The sequence below is a fragment of the Salvia hispanica genome, chromosome 4 (genome assembly GCF_029641045.1).
Source record: "Salvia hispanica isolate PSC_SH4W2 chromosome 4, Shi_PSC_v1, whole genome shotgun sequence".
NCBI lineage: Eukaryota > Viridiplantae > Streptophyta > Magnoliopsida > Lamiales > Lamiaceae > Salvia > Salvia hispanica.
The window spans coordinates 29,655,419-29,667,401 of NC_142695.1; the positions used below are offsets into that span (position 1 = coordinate 29,655,419).

Below are 11,983 nucleotides of genomic sequence, written 5' to 3' on the forward strand. Positions count from 1 at the left end.
CTTTCTAATTTGTCATACCCAAGATGACATAATTTTATTTTTGGTAACTTTCTCTCTCCAATTAATACACCTAATCATTTTTTCACTATAATTAAATATTCAATTCTCTTTCTCTCTCCATTTAATATTTACGCCCATTATTTCACTCTACAATTAACAACATTAACCAACAACTCCTACAATCTCGTGCCGACTAAGAAGTATATCATCTTAGCCGGGACGGATGGAGTAACAACTTATCGAAATAAAATTTAGATTTATGGAGAAGATTAAATGCAGTGGAAACGATATCCGTATCAACGAGACTCTTGATTCACACTATGAAGGGTGAGTGTCAAGACCTATAGGGCTATATTTAATATTCATTCATAATATTATATGTTAATATTTGTCGTCTTGAATTGGTAAGTGACCGTGGGAGTGGTGATAGGTCCATAAATTTGAAACATCTATTTGGTCTTAGCAACAGTAGCTTTCTAAGGCAGATTGTTGGAAGTGTGTGTAGTATCTTGGTTGTCACCAAATTTAATGTTTCTTGGAGGTTTCTGTTTCCTCTGTTTACCTTGTCCCCATCCATCATTTATTGCTCTCTACAATTTGGTTTAAATTATACATACCCTCCCCATTTCCCTCCTCTCTACAAGGTCAAGGTATGTTTGTGCTAATCTTGAAAAGAAAAAATTCTTTCTTCATCATTACCTGACTTCAATTATATTATTTGCAGGTGGAAAAATGAGGAAGTTGAGTTCATGATCTAGAATTGTTGTGTTATGGGGAAGTTGGAGCCCAATCTGTTGAAAGAAGAGGTGCATTTTCACTCTATGCTCCCTAAAACTCATCTAAAAATATAGAGATTGATTGCTTTTGGTATGCAGATTATACAGCTCCAGAAAGAGCTGGAGGGCCAAACTCTTGTTCGTTCCGCGCTAGAGAAGGCGCTCAATCACCGGCCTCTCATCGATGATTCCACCTACAAATCACTCTCTAAGGTTGCTCATTCTTTTCTTGTAGTTTGTTCATTCACAACAAAATATTTTCTGTGTCAGGAAAAAAAACATGCCTTTGATGGGAGAGATAATACTATTTCACCAATCGTGTCCAACATATTCATACCTAATGATTTTCCACAAAGTGGTGACGAAACGTATAACTTGTACAAATCTTTCTATTTTCCAAGTACGATCCATTTATTCGTAGAACTATTTACTCGATTACAGACATTTCTGGAAGAACTTACCACATTGCTCTTCTATTTTCTCTGTTTCTGTTCTAACTATCAAAATCCAGCCTGCAGAAAATCTCATCAAAGAAATAGCTCTCTTGGAGTTGGAGGTTGTGCATCTGGAGAAGTATCTTCTCTCAATGTACAGAACAAGCTTCTCCAAAAGGCTCTCTCCTTTGCCTAAAACTGATGCTCAAGTTGGCAAGACTAGTTTAGAATCAGTGAGTGAGGATTCTGTGATTCCCTCCAACGCCTCAGACGCGTTGGCAGACACTGGTATATACCGCAGCCACTCGTCCCTCTCTCACTCGGCTGTCTCCTTCAGAGCTTCGCCTCCGTATGGAGCTATAGCCGAAGCCATAGACTCCTATCATTCTCTCCCCTTATCCATGCTTGAGGTGCATACTTTTTCTCTCTTGAAACATTCATTAATGTCAAAAGATGGCCTAATGTGTATTATCCTGGACTTCACCAGCACACGTCCGAAGATGCTAATGAAACAGAGGAGCCTCGTTGTGGCTTCCGGGAAACGCCCAACTGGATATCTGAGGAGATGATCAGATGCATCTCAACCATCTATTCTCATCTGTGTGATCCTCCACTCTATGCACAAGGTGAAGAGAGCACATCGGGGCAGCACGTCGAGGCATCAAGAGAACATTCTGGATCATTCTACACAATGATCCAAGTGTGCAGCATTGCAAGGGACTCCCAGAGGCTGAATTCTGTTCAAGACCTGCTGCACAAGTACAGGTAATAGAACTCGATTTCTTACTAAAAATAGAAACTAGTGGTAGTTGTTGCTAATGTACTAGTCTTTTTCAGGTGTATCATTTCTAAACTGGCCCAAGTGGATCCAGGCAGACTGAATCATGAAGAGAAATTAGCATTCTGGATCAATGTACACAATGCACTAGTGATGCATGTAAGAGAAATTCACATCTGATATAGTAATATATATCTATGTATCTCCAAAAAAAAATCAAGCTTATGGTAAACGATACAGGCGTTTATAGTATATGGGGTGCCACGAGGAAGCCTAAAGAGGATCTCCCTAGTCCTCAAGGTGCTAAAATCTCTGCTCCAACTCAACCTAACTCAACGTGAGTAGTCCAGTTTCATCCTCTAATCTTACTATTTTGCAGGCTGCATATGACGTTGGAGGCCACACGATAAGTGTTGACACCATACAAAGCTCGATTCTGAGGTGCAGGCTGCCTCGTCCAACTCAGGTAACCAACAAGCTTCCACAAAATTACATACATGTAAGGTAAAGCAGCAGAGAGACTTAAACATAAAAATTGGACTCAAAAACAGTGGCTGCAAGCGTTGTTTTTCCCCAAGACGAAGTTTAAGGCTAGGGATACGCGTAAATCATATGCATTGAAGCATCAAGAGGCACGGCTGCACTTCACCCTGTGCTCAGGCTGCCGGTCAGATCCAACAGTAAGCCAAAAAATTATGATCATATATGGAGTACATATATATGACTGTGATCAATATACCAAACTAGTTTTAAACCTTAACCCCGAACAACATAATTATAAGATAAACTGGAGTTCCTTATAATGAACTTCAGATTTTTAAATTATGCCAGATGATTTTTAAATTATGCCAGATGACGTCATTGTTTATAAATCTCTGAGTTCCCTATAATAAACTACAAATAAAGTTGTAATGAAGTCTGCGTCATTTTATAATGATGTGTTTGGTGTTTAGCATTTAAAACTAGTTTGGTATATAATACAATATATTCCGGAATGCAGATTACTTATGCCGTGTTTGGACTAGTGCAGGTTCGAGTCTACACGGCGAAGAGGGTGCACCAAGAGCTAGAGATGTCTAAAGAAGAGTACATCCAAATGAACATAAAGGTGCAGAAAGAGCAGAAGAGATTGGTTGTGCCAAAGAATGTGGAGTATTTCATAAAGGAGATGGGGATGTCTCCATTAGGCATTGCAGAAATGCTTGAGCACTCAATGCCTCATCAGCAGAGAGGAAAGGTGTGGCGAAAAGTCGATTATGCCCCCCACGACTTCGCCTTCCGTTTCCTGCTCTGTGATGAGCTCCTCAAATGATCAATAGGACATATGTATGCATTTGTTTTTGCAGCTTTGAATGACAAATGAATCTGAGTTAGTAGGATGGTTGGAAGGGATTCATTTGTCATTCCAAATACTGGTTGAGTTGAATGTGTTTGTGAGGCTTCCAATGTGGAATGGACCAATTGAGTTTGAGGATTGAGTTTGTGTTCCTAAGATTATACTAGTACTATATCATGGCGTGTCACCTGAAACCTTAGCCAAATTTGACTTAAATAGAGTTTATTTGAAATATAATAACTATATTTGATAGTGAAAGGAGTCCTCACCCTATGTGCATCATCAAGTTGCCAATATTTCACCTTTGATAAACTCATATAAACATGCTCTAAACATTTTGAACAAGACCAGAAGTATAATGCGTTTCATTTGTTTGAGGATAGAGTTAAATAACTCAAGTAGTCTAATTTTGTGAATAACTCAATTTCTTTCACCTTTTTTTTTTAATTTCCCAATTTAATCCCAAATGCAATTTTGGATTAAATTCGTTGACCTTTCAGAATATGGGATCGAGCCGTGCGAATTTTTTAAAATAAGAAATTTCTGATTTTTTATGCTTTTTTCTCTTATTATTTCTCTCCCACCATTTATCCGGTGACTAAAGTACCCCTTAAAATTTTTACCTAAATTCTACGAAATCAGTCAACCGTTTCTGCAAGGATTCCCAAACTATCTGCCTCTAAATTCCAAACCTGCCTCCACTCTTCACCACCTCCGCCGCCTCTTTTCCTTACTCCAGAGTCCAGACCCGCCTCCACGGCGCCTCCACCTTCACCTTCCTCTTCCCGGCGCCTCTTTAACCCAAAACAATCGTGAAAGTAAGGAACCAAAATACATATATACAAATTTTTAGTTTGTATATGCAATATATACATATGTTTTTGTTTTGTTGCGTATTGTCTGCCATGTACGTCTCAAAAAGTGGAGAAAATGTGTTATGGCTGATCACGGGTAAATCTATTAGTGTTTTAAATCACTTGCTTAAGTAATTGGAAGATTGGACATACATTTGTTTGCAAATTTAGTGCAGCATAAATCATATACATATATGATAAATAACTATTTAAATCACCAAATTTGGTTAAAATTTGGTCTATTCTACAAAGTTTGAAATCCGCTAATTAAATCACGAAGTTTCAATTTTATTTAATTTATTCCATGGGTCGAATTTTAGGTGGAATCTTTGTTGACGTGGATTAAGATTTCAAGATGCATTAGGATTTAAATCACAAAAAAGATACCCGAATAATCCAAAGTGTAACCACAAGGAGCTTGATCTTAAAGTTGAATTGAATTTCAAGATGAATTCCAATGTAGAGATGCAAAGATTCCATCTAAAATTTGACCCATGGGATAAATTAAAAAAATTGAAACTTCGTGATTCAATTAGCAGATTTCAAACTTTATGACTAAGACTAGATTTTGACCAAACTTAGTAATTTGAATGGCTATTTACCCTATACGTGTATATATATACACGTTTGTTTGTGCTGGCATAATACACGCATATATTTACATACATATACGCTTGAATCTAGAATTTTATACAGTAGAATTGTGGGGGTAGTTTGTCACTTAATAAATAGTGGAAGAGAAATAATAAGAAAAAAAAAAAAATTAGAAATCCCTTATCCCTTATCTTGAATAAGAGCATCCGCAATGGTTAATAGGCCAGCCATAGGCCAGCCATTCTCTCCCCTGCCACGTCAGCAACACTCAAAAAACCACCTGCCACATCAGATTTAGGCCAGCCATAGGCCAGCCGCAATAAAAATAATTCAAAATACACTACATTTACGGAATTAAAATACGGAATTAAATTTACGACACATATACGGGAAAATTCATTAAATGCATTTAAAAAAAGTTACATAGATTAAAAAAAAAATTACAAAAATAATAAAGAAAAAAAACTATCGCCGAGTCCTCCGTGCCCACAACTCTTCAATTATATCCTTTTGGAGTTGAATATGAGCTTCAACTTGGCGCATGTTGGCAAATTCCTTGAGGCGGCCGGCTTCATCGAGAGGTACCCCCTGGCGTACACTAGGAGTGGCCGTTCCGTGGCTTGGACCGGCTTCATCGTCACTGACCCAACTAGTCAGTTGTACGCCTTCGTCTTCGACAATCATGTTGTGCATGATAATGCAGGCGTACATTATTTCGGAAACGCATCCGACATCCCACAAACGCGTGGGACCCTTAATTGCCGCCCATCGAGACTGGAGCACACCAAATGCGCGCTCCACGTCCTTGCGCGCCGACTCCTGTCGTTGCGCAAAGTAGGCCTTCCTTTCATCGCTTGTTTGTCGGATCGTCTTCACAAAGACCGGCCACCGAGGGTATATCCCATCCGCCAAGTAGTAGCCCATATCATGCCGGTTGCCGTTGGCAACAAAAGAGACGGCTGGACCGACGCCCCGACACTTCTCGTTGAAGAGGGGAGACGAGTTCAGGACGTTGAGGTCGTTGTTCGACCCGACTACCCCAAAATACGCGTGCCAAATCCACAGCCGGTAATCAGCTACGGCCTCGAGGATTATCGTGGGGTTCTTTGACTTGTAGCCGGTCGTGTAGGCCCCCTTCCAGGCAGTCGGACAGTTCTTCCACTCCCAGTGCATACAGTCTATGCTGCCTAACATCCCGGGGAACCCATGCTTCTCCCCGTGCATCTGCATCAAACTCTGACAATCTTCGGGAGTAGGGCTTCGAAGGTACTGCTCACCGAAAACGGCAATCACGCCCCCACAGAACTCCTTCAGACATTCCAGGGCTGACGACTCGCCGATGTGGAGGTACTCATCCCACATGTCTGCCGCGCCTCCGTAGGCCAACTGCCTGATTGCCGCCGTGCACTTTTGAATAGGTGTGTGGCCGGGTCTGCCAGCCGCATCGTGCCTGAAGCGGAAACACATATAGCGACGCTCTAATGCGCCAACGATGCGCATAAACAACTCCCTGCGCATTCGAAAACGCCGTCGAAACATGTTGGCGGGAAAGCGCGGGTGCTCTGAAAAGTAGTCGTCGAACAGCCGCTGGTGTGCAGCAACGTGATCCCGCTCAATCACTGCTCGGTGGTGGATAACCGGTGGAGGGCGAGGTATCCCCTGCTGTTCCACCATACGCATGTACCGCTCCATCTCGCGGTCCATGTAGGCATTCATAGCCTCGTTCATCCTCCGTTCGTACTCCTCAGCATCCCAACCACTACCACCACCACCACCACCGCTACTACCCGCGTTACTCATCGCTCGATAATGCTCTTGTACAGAAAGTTAGAGAGAGAGAAAACTCGTTAAAACAAGTGGTGCAAATGAAAATGAAACGAAAATCGCGTTTATATAGGTTTAAAAAAAAAAAAAAAAAAAATCGGAAATTGCCGCTGGCCGATCGCTGGCCGATCGGGCCGCTGCAATGGCGGCTAGCCGGTCGGCCAGCGCATCGGCTAGCGACGAGCGATCGGCCAGCCCACGCCGATGCGCTCGCCGATTTGCCGCTGGCCGACTGCAATGGTTTGGCTAGCCGATCGGCTAGCGCGACGAATCGGCTAGCCGGTCGCTAGCCGACCATTGCGGATGCTCTAAGCATACCTTAATTTCATATTCTGAAATATGTGAATTTAATCTAAAATGACAAAAAATTAGCGAATTTAATTCCTTTTTCTAAAATCTCTCATTTAATGAAATAGAAAAGATAGAAAAGATAGAAATTCTATTTTTATAGAAAGGAAAGTAAATTGATGCGCAACAAGAAAATATCTGGAAACTCTTAATCTTATTTTTAACCACAATTTCTCAAAACTGATTTTCTTGCTCCATCAAATATCAAAATTCACAATTTCAATTTAAATTTGAAGAGAAGAAGCAATTTTTGCAGCTGACGATGGATGACGATAGAATAGTGCTCGTTTTGGCCAAGACCTCAGACTTACGCTCCAAGATTATCAGCTGCATTCAGAATACAGCTTCTAATGCTGACGGAGAAATCGGAGAGAGTGAGTCCAAGGTATCTGCAGAAAATCATGTTGAGGAAGAAGCTGAGAGTCTCCTCAATATTAAAGATGCTCTCGAATCCCTTGAGGCGCAGCTCTCTTCTTTGCAGGTTCTGTTTCTGTAGCATTTTCATTATTTAGGGTTTGGTGTATTGATTTGGGGGTTTTGCTCTTAATTTGGATTCTTGGAAGGTTTCAGATGGTTTTTGTTCCTTCAATCAATTAACAAAGCTTGTAATTCTAGGTTTGCGCAAGTATTTATGATTTTCTGAATGGCTAATTGTGAGATTTTGTTTCTTGAATGAATTAGGATACTGGTTGTTCTGTGATTTTATCAATATCTGGTTTGTTGAAGGGTTTAATATTTTCACGAATTAGGTTTATTTTTCATCCACTCTCTCTACATGAAGCTGCTTTATAACTGTTAAATGATGGTCACTACTCACTACTTAGTATTAGTGATTTTATAGGTAAATTCAGCATATTAAATCATTTCTGTGTACAAAGAGCTGGCTCTGCGCCTCAAGGTTTCAGAGGTTTTGAAACCATTTATTCATTTTCCATTTTTCCGTATCCTTTATAACCTGAAAAGCTTAGAAACTATGTGCAAGATATACTCATAATAAGGTTCTAATTGGTTTTAGGTAGAAGTTGGGAGGATAGTTACATTACATATTTACATGTATGAGAGGACCGGGGTGATAAGGTAGGGGTTGGCCAAAACAAAACTGGAGTATTATTTTTTTTTTTTTGCAATCGCTGGACCAAGATCTTTCAGTTTTAGTTGGTTAATCAAGAGCAATAAATATCCTCAAATGAAGACCACAGGAAGAAAAAACACAAGGTCTTGGTAGCTAGCTTTCGATATGTGAAATTAGATAGCAGATATTGAGATTGAGAAACAATAGAAAATATTCATGATAGACATGATGGAAGTGACACATGTCCAAAAGTAAATGTGATTAATTACTAGGTCGATGACTGGCGAGAAACAATAAACTGAGGCAATCACATTATGTGCATTTGAAATAGAAGGTTGGCTATCCGCTATTGCGAGGAGGCTCAGTTTATTTGAATGGCACTGGCTTTTATATGGATAGATTGGAGGATAGAAAAGGCTGATTTAAAATCTAGATGTACAAGAGGTCACTGGATTTAGCCATCATGATGTAAATATGGAATTATTATAAAGTTCAGTTTGTTAGGTACCACCTGAAGTTGTTGCTGACTTGATCTTTAAATTGAACCGAGCCTTTCTGCAAATAACTTTGTTTTTTTCAAGATTGTAATCATATGAACGCACCTCTTTGGAACTTAGCTGTACTCTACTAAATACTATCTCCGTCTCTTAAAAATAGAAATTTTCCATTTTGGGCCCTCTCTTGAAAATAGGAACTTTCTAAACTTTCTATTTTAGGAAGTGGACCCCACAGTCCACTAACTCTATTTCCACTACCTTTTCTCTTCATCTCTCTTACTTCACTCATTTTTCTCTCCCTTCTCTTACTTTACCAATTCTTCTTTCTTATTTTACCAATTGCGCATTAAAACCCGTGCCGTTTCAAAAGTTTCTATTTTTCAAAGACGGAGGTAGTACATTGGCTTGGTTTGGTTTGGTTTCTTGTCTCTATACTCTAGGCAAGGAAAAACTACTTTGAGTCTATGTTATGATTAAAATGACTCGATCCATTTGGTATCTTCGGCTTGGAGTTGTGGCTAAAATATTTCCTCCAACTCATGTTAATTAGATATAGATGTTTATCTGTTATTTTTTTGAAAATATGTCTAAAAATTTCCTCCAACTCATGTTAATTGCGATCTTGAAATTTTTCGCCAACTTTGGACTCATTGCTTCTATTCAATAATGAGGCCTCTGACCGCTTGCTATTTTCTTTATCAGGCACTTCAGCAGCAACAATGGTACGATAGAGAAGCAGCCTTGGCTGAAATCGAATACAGTCAGAAGAAGTTGCTGAAAGAGCTGAAGGAATACAAAGGCAAGGACTTGGAAGTCATACACGAGGCAGTGTCTTTTGCCAGTGAAACAGAGGACACCAATGATCTCCTTCTTCCTCCATATCCAAGCCGACCTTCTCCGTCCATCGCGTCCAAAAAGGGCTACCTCTCTACTTTCACCTCCTCCCGAAGATCCCCGCAGAACGGGTTTACAAGTGGTGGCGCAAAAAATCTCCACCACATCCCCAGCAGTGTTGAAAAATCGGAGGCCAGGGGGGCATTTAAGTCAGTCAGAGTTTTGTTAGGTGCAGCAGCTAAGATGGCCATGACCGTAGTCGGGGTGATGACTATCTTGAGCTTGGCGGGCTTTGAGGCGCGACTGGGGAAACGTGATAACCAGTTCAGGGTCTTGGGTCTGTTTCAGCAGCGACAGGATGAGGAGAAGGGGAATAGCGTGGAGTGCCCACCGGGGAAGGTCCCCATCGTCGAAAACGGGGAGACGAGGTGCATTGTGAAAGAGAGAGTTGAAGTTCCATTTGAACCTGTCGTTTCTGTTCCAGATGTTAGTTACGGTTGTGGTTGAATGTGTAACGTTCTTGATTTTCAGTTAATTCATAAAGAAGAGCGGTAAAAGGAAATGGTAGGAGTGCCTTTACATTTTCCATTGTATATCCTTATAACGACATATATCTAATACTAACATACTTATCTAAAATTGTTCAGATTCTTGATATAAACGACGATAACACGACCATGCAATGTGAGAGGTCTTTACTAACCATCTATGTTCATGGAACGAGTATTGAACTTTATTCACATACCTAATCAATCGTACAAAATGAAGAAAAGAAAATTCTAAAAACTTAAACTCTCAAAATCTGCAAGCTCAAGCTTCTTGCACCTTAACTCTATCCTTTAATCGACATTTTTCTCGGTTTGGAAAACAGTCAGAAGATACATAAGATTTCTGGTTGAGTTCTTAAGATCATCACATGATGAAGGCGCAAGCAATCATTGATATTTTGGAGAATTAATTCGGTAACTCTAAACTGCACTTATGTATGAATCAATTAATCTCATAACGGTCAAATAAATCTTTATCTGATTTATTTGTTTATGCAAGTCTTCCGTTGTGCATGGTTCACCAAAATTCCAACAATTTGTATAAGAGCCAATTATGTGAATTAATTTCATGTTATGTTATTTGCAAGATTGCATGTGTTTTTGGTTGTATATTTATTGTTTATGTGTTTTTGTACGTGCAAACAAAGTTCGAACATTAAGCACACGCATGGTCTTAGTTCCGATGCCTCTTTAACTAGGAATAGGGAGAAAATGTAGTTAAGAAACCTTATCATAAGAAACGTGAACAGTGCTAGTCTAAGGGATGAATTGTTGATCCAGTTTAGAAACTAGTCTGAATACCATGTATCTATAGGGGCGACAGATTAGAGAGTAGAGTTTACGAGACGTGATCAACTTATTCCAGGTATACAATTTCCCCTACAACTTATTTAATGTAGGGAAGTATAAAATCATCCTGGATCCCTAAAGCACGAGAAGCTCATTCAGGAAATAGGATGCATTATAATGGCAACACAAACCAAATCAGGAATTGTTCTTCTCTCATCTTGAAAATCTCAAGTCTTTTGCTTTCTTGATTTCTTCTGTCAGTTTAAGTTCAATTCTGAAAACAAAAATGTTACTGCTTTTCTAGTGTTCATACCAATGTTTTAAAAACCAAACCAGACTGACCAGTTCAACTCGTTCGGCTGCGAACTGCCGCCTTGTCGGGTCCGATTCACCCTCTAAAACCAGTGGACAATCAAGTCATTTTGAACCAACGGAACCGGGCAGCTCGCCGAACCAGTGGACAATCAAGTCATTTATTGTTTACCTAGGGTTTTTTAATTTTTCCTTTCTAACTTCACACCTCTTTCTCTCACTCCACGGCTTCTTTTAGGCCTCTTTCAAAATCACGTTGGTCTTTTCTCCATCGCCGCCCTGCTCTGACTAGCATCACTTCTGTTTCTTAGTAGTACAAAGGCGACGACGGTTGATGACGAGGTCTCTTGAGTGGTTTCTCAACAAAATGGAGAAGGAATTGGGAAAAAAATGGATATGAGAAAAATCTAGAAGAATAAGTGGACCCACCCAATGACGGACCCAGGTGGGGTCGGGTGGGGTCGGCCGACCCCACTGGCGGTCCGTCAATACCTCCGAGAACCTCACAAAATCACCCGTCGACCCAGCACTGCACCAGTTTCGACCCCACGCTTCGGCTGCATCGTGTCCACGGAAGAGAAATAAGGAAGAGAATTTGAAGAAAAAAGATTAGGAGAGAGGTGAAATAGTCTCACCAAAAAAGAAAAAGCTTCATGAGAAAATTGAAAAAGAAGAAAATTGCAAAAGTTCAAAAAGACGAAGAAGAAAGCGGCGCACCACCGTAAATTTGTTTGAGTAAACATAGGGAATTTTTTAATACAAATTTATTTTATTTCTTTCTTTTAATTGTAAACTTAAATAGTACTACTCCAAAGTACTTTTAATATGTGTTTGCAGTTTGTTTGATTTAATTAATGTTTTATTAATAGTCCAAGTAAATTGAAAATGTGTAAAATATTAAAAATAATTGTCATTTAGTATGATTCAATAATTTGATTTAATTTGACTTGTATTTTTTTTTTTGTAGTTACACAACAATAATATTAG

At 39.8% G+C, this 11,983-nt stretch overlaps 2 protein-coding genes across 9 annotated transcripts; both read left to right on the plus strand.

Moving 5' to 3' along the window:
* The first annotated feature begins 270 nt into the window (after positions 1-270).
* On the plus strand, positions 271-3,466 carry LOC125193047 (uncharacterized). 8 transcript variants are annotated; one of them, XM_089070046.1, is made up of 11 exons: positions 411-650; positions 725-806; positions 876-989; positions 1,047-1,176; positions 1,295-1,620; positions 1,698-1,975; positions 2,048-2,147; positions 2,229-2,288; positions 2,368-2,454; positions 2,540-2,668; positions 3,019-3,466. In XM_089070046.1, exons 2-11 carry the CDS (start codon positions 771-773, stop codon positions 3,298-3,300), a joined length of 1,542 nt encoding a protein of 513 aa, XP_088926172.1. In that variant the 5' UTR covers positions 411-650; positions 725-770; the 3' UTR covers positions 3,301-3,466. The 8 variants fall into 8 exon arrangements, with proteins under 8 accessions (XP_088926170.1, XP_088926172.1, XP_047946708.2 ...); XM_089070044.1 differs by lacking the exon at positions 411-650 and adding an exon at positions 271-327 and having other exon boundaries at positions 876-1,176; XM_048090751.2 differs by having other exon boundaries at positions 876-1,176.
* Positions 3,467-7,091: 3,625 nt separating this feature from the next.
* LOC125192655 (plastid division protein PDV2-like) lies at positions 7,092-9,986 on the plus strand. Its single transcript, XM_048090277.2, has 2 exons — positions 7,092-7,425; positions 9,216-9,986. The coding sequence occupies exons 1-2, from the start codon at positions 7,207-7,209 to the stop codon at positions 9,852-9,854; spliced, it is 858 nt and encodes a 285-aa protein (XP_047946234.1). The 5' UTR covers positions 7,092-7,206; the 3' UTR covers positions 9,855-9,986.
* The last annotated feature ends 1,997 nt before the right edge of the window (positions 9,987-11,983 follow it).